At 35.9% G+C, this 13,813-nt stretch overlaps 1 protein-coding gene across 5 annotated transcripts in view; it reads right to left on the reverse strand.

Annotated features, from left to right (window-relative positions):
- Nucleotides 1–699: 699 nt before the first annotated feature.
- The window catches only part of EIF2A (eukaryotic translation initiation factor 2A), a 37,982-nt gene continuing 24,868 nt past the window's right edge, over nt 700–13,813 (reverse strand). For 4 of the 5 annotated variants that reach the window (XM_004278174.4, XM_033402735.2, XM_033402738.2 and 1 more), the window contains 5 exons: nt 11,677–12,248; nt 7,772–7,885; nt 2,589–2,717; nt 1,719–1,784; nt 700–1,102 (listed from right to left, as the gene is read on the reverse strand). In XM_004278174.4, the coding sequence (XP_004278222.3) occupies nt 1,037–1,102; nt 1,719–1,784; nt 2,589–2,717; nt 7,772–7,885; nt 11,677–12,248 (947 nt within the window). In that variant the 3' untranslated portion in view covers nt 700–1,036. Of the gene's footprint in view, nt 1,103–1,718; nt 1,785–2,487; nt 2,718–7,771; nt 7,886–11,676; nt 12,249–13,813 lie in introns of all 5 variants that reach the window. The other variant, XR_004475894.2, reaches the window with a different exon arrangement.

Genomic DNA, 13,813 nt, shown 5'->3' on the forward strand with positions numbered 1-13,813 from the left:
CAATCAAAACAATCAAGATGACTATAGCAAAATGATCACAGTTCATGTTTAGAAAATATTTACCTCATCATTAAATGATCAGGTTTATTATTTGAAATATCAAAATAAAATGTTTTGCTCTTTTCTATTTTTATTCTATACTTACTTTTTAGAACTAGTCAGAAAAACTTTACTTCAAATACTACAAATAATATAAACAATTTAATATATTTATCTTATTATTTTTTAAAAATTTATTTATTTATTTATTTTTGGCTGCATTGGGCCTTCATTGCTATGCGTGGGCTTTCTCTAGTTGCAGCGAACAGGGGCTACTCTTTGTTGCGGTGTGCTTCTCTTGATGAGCAACACGGGCTCCAGGCGCGTGGGCTTCTGGAGTTGTGGCGCTCGGGCTCTAGAGTGCAGGCTCAGTAGTTGTGGTACACGGGCTTAGTTGCTCCACAGCATGTGGTATCTTCTGGACCAGGGATCAAACCTGTGTCCCCTGCATTGGCAGGCAGATTCTTAACCACTGTGTCACCAGGGAAGTCCCAACAATTTAATATATTCAGTACAACCTGATTTTAAGGTGTTTCTTTAACGTTTGATAATACAGTGTTTAGGATCAAGATAGCCACGTTATATATTCAAAGGAAATATTTCCCAAACTTGCCTTGTAAATTAATAAAGAATCCGTTAATTGACGAAAGTCAACAATGATCAAATTTAAAACGTCTTTATTCATTTATATGGTAAATACTGTCCCCTACTAAAAAACAATGACATTGGTCTTTCAATCTGTCAAGCTTAGCTTAAAAGAAAAATCTTATGTCTCTTTTCTATATCATGTGTTGACAAGATATAGGATGCAGGAGGTAAAAATCAATTTAACAGACATTATTAAATAATTCCACACATATGCAGAATCTTGGATAAATGGTTAAAATTATAAGTGAACATTAAATGTGGGCACATGAATATTCCATGTACACCAATGGGTTTAACAGAAAATATGTTTGCATTGATTTCTGGTAACCAACTTGCTTTCTTTGAATCTTTAAATACCCAGTTCCAAATCTTCCAGCTCCTGGAGAAGGGCTTTCTCTTTCTGAATTTTCTCCAACTAGAAAAGTTTAAAACAATAAAGTTATTAAATAGGAAATAAAATAATTATTGGATCTACAGCCATATAGCAAAAGAGAAAAAATTTAGAGAAAGAATATTTCTGAGACTTTACCAGATCTACTGGTAAACATAGATTTAAAAATACAGATTAGAAACAAGTTCTAATTTGTTATTTGGTATGAATTAAGGTAGCAAAAAACGGAGCTGTCTTACTGCATGCATCTTTAGGTCTAATAAATCTTCCATTCTACACTTGGGCTTCAAAGTGTTGAGGAAAGGAGGAGGGAGAGGGGCAAACGGGACAGTGTGACACAGGAAAGAAGAGAATCTTCCATTTGTCTAACATAATATAAACTGCCTTTATTTTCAGCAGCAATGGCATTAGTATGCCTCAGAGGAAATAGGGACTTCCTCATTCACCACGATCCACATCATGTCTTCCCCTACCCTTGCCTATTTAAGACTAAAAATGTTAAAAAAAAAAAAAAATGGCACATGGTTTTCAAAAGAAGTTTTAAAATCTATACGCTCTTTTACCTGATTAAATAATTGCTTATAATAAAAAGGGAAGGGTGGTAGTGACCGTGAGCCCAAATGAAAAATGCAGAAAAGACCTGATTTTTTTCTAGCTGTTTTCCAGTTGCTGCTTGTTCTTTCAGTTGTTCAATTGCTTTCAGTTTCTGCAAACATCAAATATATTATGAGTCAAAAGGAAGAATAAGTAATTTTAGAATGCAAATTTTCTTATTAACAATTCAATCATATAAATGTGAAGCCTGAATAAGGAAAATCAATTATCTTACATTTGTATCAGGAACAGACTGCTAAAATGCTAAGGTAAACTACTTTTTAAAATTAAATGTAAAATTGGGTATGTTAAGAACATGGAATTTAGCGAAGTATTTTTCAAGATTTTAATTAATATTATCATATATGTACATCTATGTGTATACATGTACATGTATATGTATTTAAATACATCACCATTTTCACCATTTATTTCAGAACCTCATTGTACCTGGACGATGTCTTTGGCTTTAAGAGAAACTCCATAATGTAGCCTGGGAAGGGCTCTAGAAACCTGGATTTTACCTCCAAGGCCGCCATCACAAACTGGTTGCAATTTGACAAGTTAATAAACTTCCTTTTGTTTCTCTTTCTTCATCTTTAAAAATGGGATAAATATCTGCTCTTACCTGTCTCACAAGTGTCTAATGAAAAAGTGAGTATAAAAGTGTTCAAATGTACATTATTTCTTATTACTCCAAAAATCAATAATAAAGACTAGTATCCTTTAGACAACTGTGAACAGAACTAAACTAGGTGCCATTCCTAAGTTACAGTATTTCATGGTGAAAAAGCAACAATGAGGACTGTACAAACCTCTCGGATGCCTGTCTTTAGGCATCTAAGCATTACTTTCTTTGTATAATTCTCATGTATTCTTTCAATAAACACATGTGCTTTTCACTTAAGCCTCCCACCTTCTTCAGGTTCTTGATTTTTTTGTCTATCTCAGGGTCTCCGGAAGTTGACTGAGAGATAGTATTTCGCGGTGCGCTCTGTGGGGCAGGGGTAGGCGCCATATCTGGACTCTTATCACTTCTTGCTTCCTACAGGAAATAGTTTCAAAAATTCAATTTTCTAAAATGAAATCATTAAAGTATTTCAACAAACATAGCCTTGGTACCTGAAATTCACAAACCAATATATGATTTTATCTTTTGCACATTTTATATAAAGAAAGCATCTGAATTGCTGGTCTCATGAAGTATGCTATATTGTCCCATAACAGATAATTACAATGAAGCATTCAAAAAAGTCACAGTATAATAAACTACCCAAAAGGTTTTCACTATATAATTGTCATAGGGAACACTTTGCTAGATCTAGGATTTAAAGTTAGGGAATTCCCTGGCAGTCCCATGCTTAAGACTCTGCGCTTCCAATGCAGGGGGTACGGGTTTGATCCCTGGTCAGGGAACTAAGATCCCACATGCTGTGACGTGTGGGCCGCCCACCCACCCCCCAAAATTAAGGTAACATAATAATAAAATAAAAAATAATAGTATATTAGTAATATAATATTATATTAGTAATATGATAAAATATTATGTAATATAAAATATATAATTAGTAATATAATAACAAATGGAAATAAATGAAATAACCTTAGCAGAGTAAACTAGGAGGTTTCTGTATCAGCAAATAAGCATTCCAAATTTTTGGATATTTTGGTAAGTGCCACTATGTGGATGGTTGGAAATGTGAGAGGGCTTTTCTAATTAAGGTGTTTGAAGTTTCACTCTTGGAATATCCTCAAAAACTATTACACATATATCAAGTACATGTAATAGATGATGCTACAGGATAAGTTCCATAGAGATTTATTTATAATCAGATCAATTCAGCTCTGTAAGAAAGTGCCACGGAAAACTTTGTTCCCTGAAAGGGACAGTATATTGCTCCCAATGTGATCAGATCTCTGATGACCTTTCTAGCTTCATCCCTTCTCACCGAGTAACCACTGATTCTGAACCATTTTTATTTCCCCTAAGGTGCCATATATTCTTATTTCCTGGCCTTCATGTGTACTGTTCCTTGTGCCTAGAACACCTTCAGGTCACCTGGCTAACCCTACTTATCCTTTAGGCCTCTGGAAAATTCCCCCACCCCCCAAGAGACCAGATTAGTTGCACAACACATGGTATGTTTCCTTACTGTAACTGCACTGTACTATCCCCCACGAGACTGTACCTGAGGTTTCTTTGTTCACTTGTGCCCTCAGCATAATGTGAGCTCGACTGTACATGCTAAATAAATGAAAGAGCAGAAGACCGACTCTCCTTTGTAATTATGACAAGACATACGTTTTGACAAGAGGAGGGAAAAGTTATGAAAGTCTTTCTTTATTGGACCAAATGTATGGTTTCTACTTCTTCCTTATAGAGTTCCCAGTGGAACGCACAGACCCTGCAAGACTCTAAAACCTCTTAAGAGTTCTGGATGGAATACTCCGAACTACCAAAGCATCCCAGGGGAACATGGGACAGGCTATCACTCCTAGATCTCCAAATTTAAAAATGTCTGCCTGAGAGTTTTTAGAGAGTGCAGAATTGGAGTATTTTTTTCTCTTTAGAGTCATGTTGGTTGTATTTTGTACATTACAATCAACAAACATTAATTCCTAACCTTCTATGTGAGAACATTACTGAGCACTTTAACAGAGTATTCAGAAAGAAATTATTTACTTTCCACTCTTAAGGAGCCTATAAGTTCTGATAATATACAGTTTGGTATTTTTCATAATATAAAATTAAAGGAGAAGAGTGGATAAAAGGAGAAGAGACACACTTTGCCTATCAAAATTCATCTTTGACATCAGATAAAAAAATTTTTAATTTAGTTGTTTGTAATCAGCTGAGAATATTAATTTTCTAGGAAGATAAATGTTATAAATATGAAAAACTATTAAAGTTAAGTGAGGGACTTCCCTGGTGGCGCAGTGGTTAAGAATCTGCCTGCCAATAGAGGGAACACAGGTTCGATCCCTGGTCTGGGAAGATCCCATGTGCCGTGGAACAAGCCCGTGCGCCACAACTACTGAAGCCCGCGCGCCTAGATCCCGTGCTCCGCGACAAGAGAAGCCACGGCAATGAGAAGCCTGTGCACCACAACGAAGAGTAGCCCCTGCTCGCCAAAACTAGAGAAAGCCCGCGCACAGCAACAAAGACCCAACGCAGCCAAAAAAATAAAAATAAAAATATATTTAAAATAAATAAGTAAAGTTAAGTGAAATGACGATTTTCCTCCATATTTTAAAAAAACAAGAATAAGTTAAAATGTTTGTGTTAATATACCTGAATTCTGGTCATTCTCTAAAAAAGGTTATGTACATGGTAAGATTAAACTCTTTGTTTCAATTATTTTTGGTAAAGCTGATAAGCTTACAAAGTCATCACCAGTTTATAAAAGTACTTGGTTAAGATTATGTACATCTGACTCCTTTATCTTTGGTTCCTTAATTCAGTCAGGGATGAGATCCTGTCATAGATCATTTACCTTTGTTCTATCACACAGTCATAACTTTTACTAACTCCAGCCAGTTGTCTCAAAAATACATACTGAAAAGATTACCTTGCAAGTAGAAAACTCTTTGTCATCACTGAGAAAACACGCAGAATAACTCCAAAATGACGGATTAGTAGTCTCATCTTTAGTAAATAACATGTGTGGGTGATTATATGGTTGTATGAGGTGGGGTGTGTGTGGGGGGGTTGTTTTTGTAATTATTATGTTTTACACTCATAGCACTGATTGTTTTTTCAAAAGAACCACAGAGTTATCTTTAAGAAAGTCACATTGGGACTTCTCTGGTGATCCAGTGGTTAGGACTCCACGCTTCCATGACAGAGGGTGTGAGTTCCCTGGTTGGGGAACTAAGACCCCACATGCCGTGCGGTGTAGTACGCAAAAAGAAAAAGAAGTCAGACTATTTTAATATTAATTTTTCTAAACAAGATACTGATTCTATGACCCTCCTCCCCAAATTTTATATGCTCAAATACCAGAATAACACACAAAAATAAACAACTAATGGGACTTCCCTGGTGGTCCAGTGGGTAAGACTCCATGCTCCCAATTCATGGGGCCTGGGTTCGATCCCTGGTCGGGAACTAGATCTCACATGCATGCTACAACTAAGAAGTCTGCATGCCACAACTAAGAGTCCACATGCCTCAACTAAGACCCAGCACAGCCAAAATAAATAGTAAATAAATATTTTTAAAAAATAAACTAATATTTTATTACAAAGGGACCTTAGCTCAGTACCAGCAATGGTCATATTAAAAATATCTTCTGATAAAGAGGAAGAAACATCACTTATAAAAGTGGGATTCTACATTGAGGGGGTTTCTGAAGGCCCTTAAATCTCAGTTAGAAGGAATCTTATACAGTCATTATAAAAAACAGTATGGCGGTTCCTCAAGAAATTAAAAATATGTGATCCAGCAATCTCACTTCTGGGTATATATCCAAAGGAAACAAAACTCATTATCCCAAAGAGACAGCTGTACTCCCATGTTCACTGCAACATTATTTATAATAGCCAAGGTATGGAAACAATCTATGTGCCCTTCAACGAAAGAATGGATATAGAAAATGTGATATATAAACATACCTACATATTTACACAGAGTAGAACATTATCCAGTCATAAAAAAAGGAAATCCTACCATCTGCAACAACATGCATGAAACTGGAGGGCATTATGCTATGTGAAATAAGCCAGAAAGACAAAGAGAAATACTGCATGGTACCACTTATATGTGGAATCTAAAAAAAAAGAAAAGTCAAACTCATAGAAACAGAGAGTAGAATGTGGTGGCTGCCAGGAGCTGCGGGGTAGTGGGAGAAATGGCGAGAGGTTGGTAAAAGGGTACAAATCGTCAGTTATAAGATGAATAAGGTCTGAGGATCTCATGTATAACATGGTGACTGTAGCTGATAATACTATATTGTACTGAATACAGTAAATGAAATTTGCTAAGAAAGTAGAATTTAAGTGCTTCATCCCCCAGAAGTAAATATGTAAGGTGATGAATGTGTTAATTAACTTGATTGTAGGAATCCTTTCACAGTGTATACCTATATCATATCATCACATTGAACACTTCAAAATTTTTATTTGTCAGTTATACCCGTAATTATTAGCTGGAAAACCAACAACAAAAAAGGAATCTTAGCTACCAGTTTGTAATATTCGGGGCCAGCAGAGGTGTCTACCCACTCTGATGAAAGGCCAAGTCCTCCTTTTTACACAAGTCTAATACATGGACTAGATCATTTTACTTGGAAGGACCTAAGCCTGAGTTATTTAAAGACATTTCTGGAGATGAAATATATTAACTACAAAAGAGCACACCGATTTTTTTAGGCCCAGATTTTAACAGAATATGGCTGCATAATGAAATTCTATACCTTAAAATAGTAACTGCCTGTCAAAACACACAAGTAACCCAGAACTGTCAAAATTCAAGCATTAATAGGCAAGATGGAATTGTCTCAATCTCAAAAATGTGGTTACCATGACTTTACTAACCACAAATTTCCAGCCAGCAGATCTCACTATCACCGTAAGCCACACACCATCACAATTTACTTGTCAATTATTATGCTGGTGTGGTTTTTCAACTACCAAATCATATAAAAAATTATTTTAGAACAATTCCATTGTTTGGGTACTCTAGTGTTTAGATTCCCAGCTGAACAATTCCTATAGTAATATACTGAGTGACAAAATGGCCTTATAGTCATGTAATTTCTGGTTTCTCTTAAACATATGCTTTCAAAAAAGCAAACTATACCACTTCACACAGGCTCCTCCAAAAGGGTCTGTTGCAAGTAACACACTACATAATCCCATGAGGGTTTCAGGTTTTAAGGTCAGTTCCAGTTTCCTAGGTCCCACATTATATATAAAGGACTACTGAGAAATTCATAGGCAAACACAAAAGAGACATTCTGGCTACTTAAGTCTAACTCCAACTACATTTTATAACCTGTCAAGTTTTTAGAACTACAGTTCTTTAAACTTTAAGGCACATAGCTAATTTAACTGGTTTTAGTTGTTTGTTTTGTTTGAAAAGATAAGCGCCCCAAGTACCTGCTTTGCAGCTTTCTTAGCCTCATGCTTCCTTTGATTTTTAAGAGCTGTTTTTGATAACGGCTTCTCATTTCCTGGTTGTGGTTTCATATTCTGAGGTGGTTCCTCCTCATGCTATAGAAAATGTAAAATAAATGACTTTGAAATGGAGTCCACGTATTTACAAACATATACAACAAATTATACAATTTGGCTAGTACAGGACAAACTTACTTTACCAAATTTATCATAAGTTCACTGGCAAAGAATATTTCAAAACTCTTGTTGTAGGCACACTTCAACGGTCAAGATGGATTTAATAAGGATCTTCCTACTAGTTGATATATGATATCTTTCAGTTATGTAAGAGCCAGCAAAATTCACTTTATTTTTGTTTAAACAATGGAATTTTTCTTAGTACTACCACTGACACATGATTTTTATGAAATTAGATACTAACAATAGTTTCTTCTGGGGTCCTTTTGGATTTGACTACTGCCAACAGAAACAGTTGCCTCATTTGTTTTCTTTGCACAAAGAGTCACTTGCTAGATCTTGCAAAATCAGAGATTAGAAGATTAAAAATAAAAGCAAATGGAAAAACTAAAACAGACAATAAAAAATTAAATCAAATATGAAGGGGGTAACTACATAGTTATAAATCCAGAATTAACATAATGAAGAGGTTTTAAAACACTAAATGACTTGTCAGACTATACTGTGAAAACAGGCAATCATTTTCATCATCAGATATTTATATAACTATCAACCACATTCAACAACAACAGAATTACATACAGGATCAAGAAGGATCTAATGTAAAACACAGTGACTATACTTGATAGCACTGTATTGTATAACTGTATAACTGAAATTTCCTGAGGGTAGAATTCAAATGTTCTCACCAAAAAAAAAACAAAAAAAGAAGATAAATATGTGAGGTGATGGATATGTTAATTAACCAGATGAGGGGAAACCTTTCACAATGTGTATTAAATCACCATGATGTACACTTTTGAAGTTTCTTGAGTACTAGATCTCAGAGCTGTATTGTACTTATAAGTGCTATAATCAAATGTGCAGGGCTCAAACATTTAAGATATAGAGGAATAAGTAAAAAACCATAAAGTGATTTTTATCTTAGCAGCTGCATTAACTATTGCAGGCATCGAAGTTCTGTGTGTGAACATACCCTACTTGAAGCAACTGAATATATGAGAACCCACATTTGGAGAACAGACACATTTGCATGGCAAGCCTCTTGCACTTCTTTGATCCCCACTGCACATAATGTTAGTTAAGATATACTAATCCTTGAACATTTGTTTTATATTCTTTCAATAGTGAGTTCTTCTATAGTATCTTGCTTTGGCTGAAAAAGTTTCTACTCATGAGAACTTTAAAAAAAAAGAGAAAGCAATTAAGAATGATTCAAGAAGAAAGGATGAGTTACAAGTCTCTTCCACACTATGAGCATCATGTAGCCACTGACAGACTTTCATTTTATTTATTTATTTTTAGCTGTGTTGGGTCTTTGTTGCTGCACGTGGGCTTCTCACTGGGGTGGCTTCTCTTGCTGCGGAGCACGGGCTCTAGGTGCGCGGGCTTCAGCAGTTGCGGTGTGTGGGCTTAGTTGCTCCGCGACATGTGGGATCTTCCCGTATCAGGGATTGAAACCATGTCCTCTGCACCGGCAGACAGATTCTTAACTACTGCACCACCAGGGAAGTCCCCTGACAGACTTTTATTTTAGATGAAAAAAATCCACACAGCTACTATGGCTCATGAGCTTTTCTGGCTTTAGCTATATGTGTCTACTGTACACAATTTCATCCTCATTGATAAAGTTTGTTTCTTCAATTACATCAATTATAAGATTGTCTTGATAAACACATTATAAAAGTGAAGGGTTTTTTTGAAAGCCAAGAAATACTTCTTTAAGTATAATTTATATATGAATTTTTACTTATAAAAAAAGTTATTTTTTCCTTCGGGGGAAGAATCCAAACACCTTTTCTCCCCTCTGCTATGTAACCTTCTTCCTTTGTGAAGTTATTGACCAGACTACCTTTGTTTCTAGTAATTTCTTGACAATGTTTTCTTTGCCATTTAGTTTTCTGGAATTAGATACAAACAATAATTTCTCATTCATAGGCATATAGTTCCTTCAAATAAAATGATGTGATAGGATCACATAATCACCAGGTTATATACAAAAGCAAGAATTTAGTAGAAACCTTAAATGTCAAAAAAGTTTGGTTTGGGGACTTCCCTGGTGGTCCAGAGGTTAAGAATCCTCCTTCCAATGCAGGGGGCGCACGTTTGATCCCTGGTCGGGGAACAAAGATCCCATATGCCGCGGGACAACTAAGCCTGCATGCCACAACTACTGAGCCTAAGCGCCACAATTAGAGAGAAGCCTGCATGACACAATGAAAGACCCCACATGCTGCAACAAAGATCCTGCGTGCTGCTACTAAGAGCCGGCACAGCCAAAAAAAAAGAGTAAAACAAAAAGTTTGGTTGTAAGAAGTTCTTACCTAGTTTTTTTTTTCACTGTTTTCAAAATATATTCTTTCTATATTAATTTTTCTCCCTCCACCAACCAAATCAGTTTTATGAGTCAGAGAATAAAAATATACACTAATTCAGAAGTTCTTCCTCTTGTGCTATCTTACACAGATTTAGAAAGCAGGATGTGTTAACGTCACTTCTTTTTTTTTAATCTCAGGTAAGGAAAATTTCAATAAGAGACAAAACAAATCCTAAGACTATTATATCCTTTCTAAAAAAATCTAAATACAAAAATAATAAACAGGGCTTAATTTGTTATATGTTTCTATATATTTTTACTAAATAACTTAATGCAAGAAAAATGTTTCAACAACATTTCATTGAAGTCAAAATGCTACATTTTGTGGAGGAAGAAGGCTTGTTCTTTTGTTTTTCAGAGGGTTAGGAGCACAATGGAGGCACAGAAATATTTATCCTTTGAAAAAGTGTCTACTTCCCTGAGTGCCTTAATAATTAAGTGACTATATATTCCCATTTACTTGGAACAGTCCCAGTTTATACCTATTGTATGGTCATCATTCTATTAATATGAATAATATTGTTCATTCTTATAGAGCAACTTTATTCCTTAACGTCATCACAGAAACTCAGGATATTAATAAATGCTTTCCCCTGAGCTCTGAAATGCTAACATTTTAAAGCAGATCAGAATCTGACCAATACTCCAGTCATAACTTTACAACAGAGGTCTGGAACTGATGGCCTAAGGACAACAAGTGTGTTTTGTTTGAATAGCAGTGTTTTAAAAATTGAGAAATTTCATACAAGCATCCAGACTTGTCTTGAAATATCAAGCTTTTGGCAAACTGGGCCTAAAATCTCCTGTGGAAACAATGGGCTACTGCTGTGTAGTTGCTATGGCCTTGAGAGAGGGCATGCTCTCTCCCTTTCACCATTCTCTCCCACTCACCATTGCCTTACACTAGCAGCCTAGCCTGACAGGCATTTGAATTTGAGCCCACAATCTACACCCAGTAAGTCACACCCAGTTATCTTTCCCAGAGATTTTACATTAATTACTTTGTCAACTTAACAATAATTCACTGGAACTTCCGTGTCAGTCCAGTGGTTAGGACTCCTCGCTTCCACTACAGGGGGCCCAGGTTCAATCCCTGGTCAGGGAACTAATCCCGTAAGCCGCAGTGCACGGCCAAAAAAACAAACAAACAAAAAAACAAAACCCAAAACGACCATTCACCATCTTCAGCAGCAGGTCCTCCACAATTTCTACCCTAGAGTTTATATCTTCTAATCAGATACTAAGTAACACAAGAACATGCATAAGAGAAGGATCTAGGGAACGCTACACACTGAAAAACCTTTTCCTACCAAAGTAGTAAAACTTTACTTACCAGTTTGGAATTGGTGACTGGTTTATTTCTTAAAGCTGGGGGTCTATAAGCTGTTGCAACTTTAGGTTCTTCACTAGGTACATCACTTGGAACTGCTTGGTAAGTTATCGCTTTTTCTGGAAATATTCCATCTAAGAATGGCTGCCAAGAAACATGCCATAACTCTGCATTTGATGGTACATCATACTTGTGTAGGACAGAGCCGGTATAATGCCAAATCTTGTACCCATTATTAACACGTAACCTGGGAGCACATGTGGCTGTTAAAATATGCTCACCATCTGGGCACCAAGCAAAATATGTAGAATCAGAGGCCACCGGTTTAGAAATAAGTTTGTAGTTTTTAACATCCCACACTTCCATTTGCCCCCTCAGATTTCCAAATCCAGCTAGTACTAATATATGTCCATGAGGGCTGTAGTAGGCTGCATTACGAGGGCCAGTTCCAAAGTCAAACACAGGATCACACTTCAAGTTGAAAACTGTTGCTTTGGCAGGCATGAAACCATAAACAGCACAAAACTCAGTAGAACTAGAATTCCAAACTACATCATAAATGGGGCCATTTTTTGCTAGAAAAAGAATATAAAATCCAAGTTAGTGATAAAGAAATACGTATAGTATTATAATATTTAATAGCACAAATTACAATCATAACACTCATAAACACAACAAACACTAAAAAAAAAAATCCAAAAATTTCATGGTATGTTAAAATATTTTTACATGACCTACTATGGGGATTAATGTATGATCATAAATTTATTTAAGAACCCTTAATGAATCTTAATTTCTTTTATTTTTTTATAATTGTTTTACGATTTTATATATTATTATTTGTCTTTAGTACTTTTATTTAAATTTTTTTTTGGCCATGCCGCGTAGCACATGGGATCTTAGTTCCCTGACCAGGGATCAAATCCGTGCTCCCCTGCAGTGGAAGCACGGAGTCTTAACCACTGGACCACCAGGGAAGTCCCTTAATTTCTTGTAAACGTTCTGGCAATGTGGGCTCATAGAAGCATAGGTTATTATTACTATTAAAAAACTAGTTTTTCTTGGAAGAGGTAATATATGCATACAGTAATAAAGATACAAACTATATAAAAAGACATGCCACAAAAATAAGTCCCTCTACGCAAAGGCAGCCCTCTGTTATACTTCTTGCATATCCTTTCAGAATATTTTTGTTGAAATTAAGCATCTCTCTCTTAAGCACTTAACACACACACAAAAAGTTCTAAACCTTTGTTGTTTTCATTTAATACTCTTGGAAATTTTTCCATGTAAGCACACTGAGCTCTGCCTCATTCAGTTGCACTGTATTCCATTACAAATCTCGCTGTTTATACTCCACTGTAAATGTACACAAATACATCTGTAGGAGAGAAACTGCCTGGTCAAAGGGCACATACATTTACTTCATAATGTACCACCACAATGCCCTTCAAAGAACTTGTACCAGTTTACACTACCAGTAGTGTTTTTTTTTTTTTTTATTACTAAATTTATTTATTTTTGGCTGCGTTGGATCTTTGTTGCTGTGCATGGGCTCTCTCTAGTTGCGGCGAGTGGGGGTCACTCTTCGTTGCGATGGCTTTTCTTGTTGCGGAGCACGGGCTGTAGAGCACAGGCTCAGTAGTTGTGACGCACGGGCTTAGCTGCTCCGCGACATGTGGGATCTTCCCGGACCAGGGCTCGAACCCGTGTCCCCTGAATTGACAGGCAGATTCCCAACCACTGCACCACCAGGGAAGCCCTACCAGTAGTTTTTGATAGCAAAGATTCTCCCCTCACTCTCACTCATACTGTTTCATATTTTTATCTTTGCCAACCTACTAAGTGAAAAATTGTATCTTGTTTTCCTTTATTATAAATGAAGCACCTTTTAGTATACTTATATATAATTTTATTTCTTTTTTGTGGACTATTTTTTAATGTCCTATACCTATTTTTCTCTCCTGTTATTGGTCTTTTATTGTTACACTTGAGATATTAACAAAATTCACCTTTTCTCATATTTATCCCTTGTCTAAAACTTTTTTTCCCTAATTTTTTGTTTGTTTTAATTTATGGACTCTTTTCTTCTCCCAGTGTAGATATCTGTAACTTCATATACTAAAATTTATCACTTTCC

The sequence above is a fragment of the Orcinus orca genome, chromosome 5 (genome assembly GCF_937001465.1).
Source record: "Orcinus orca chromosome 5, mOrcOrc1.1, whole genome shotgun sequence".
Classification (NCBI taxonomy): Eukaryota; Metazoa; Chordata; class Mammalia; order Artiodactyla; family Delphinidae; genus Orcinus; species Orcinus orca.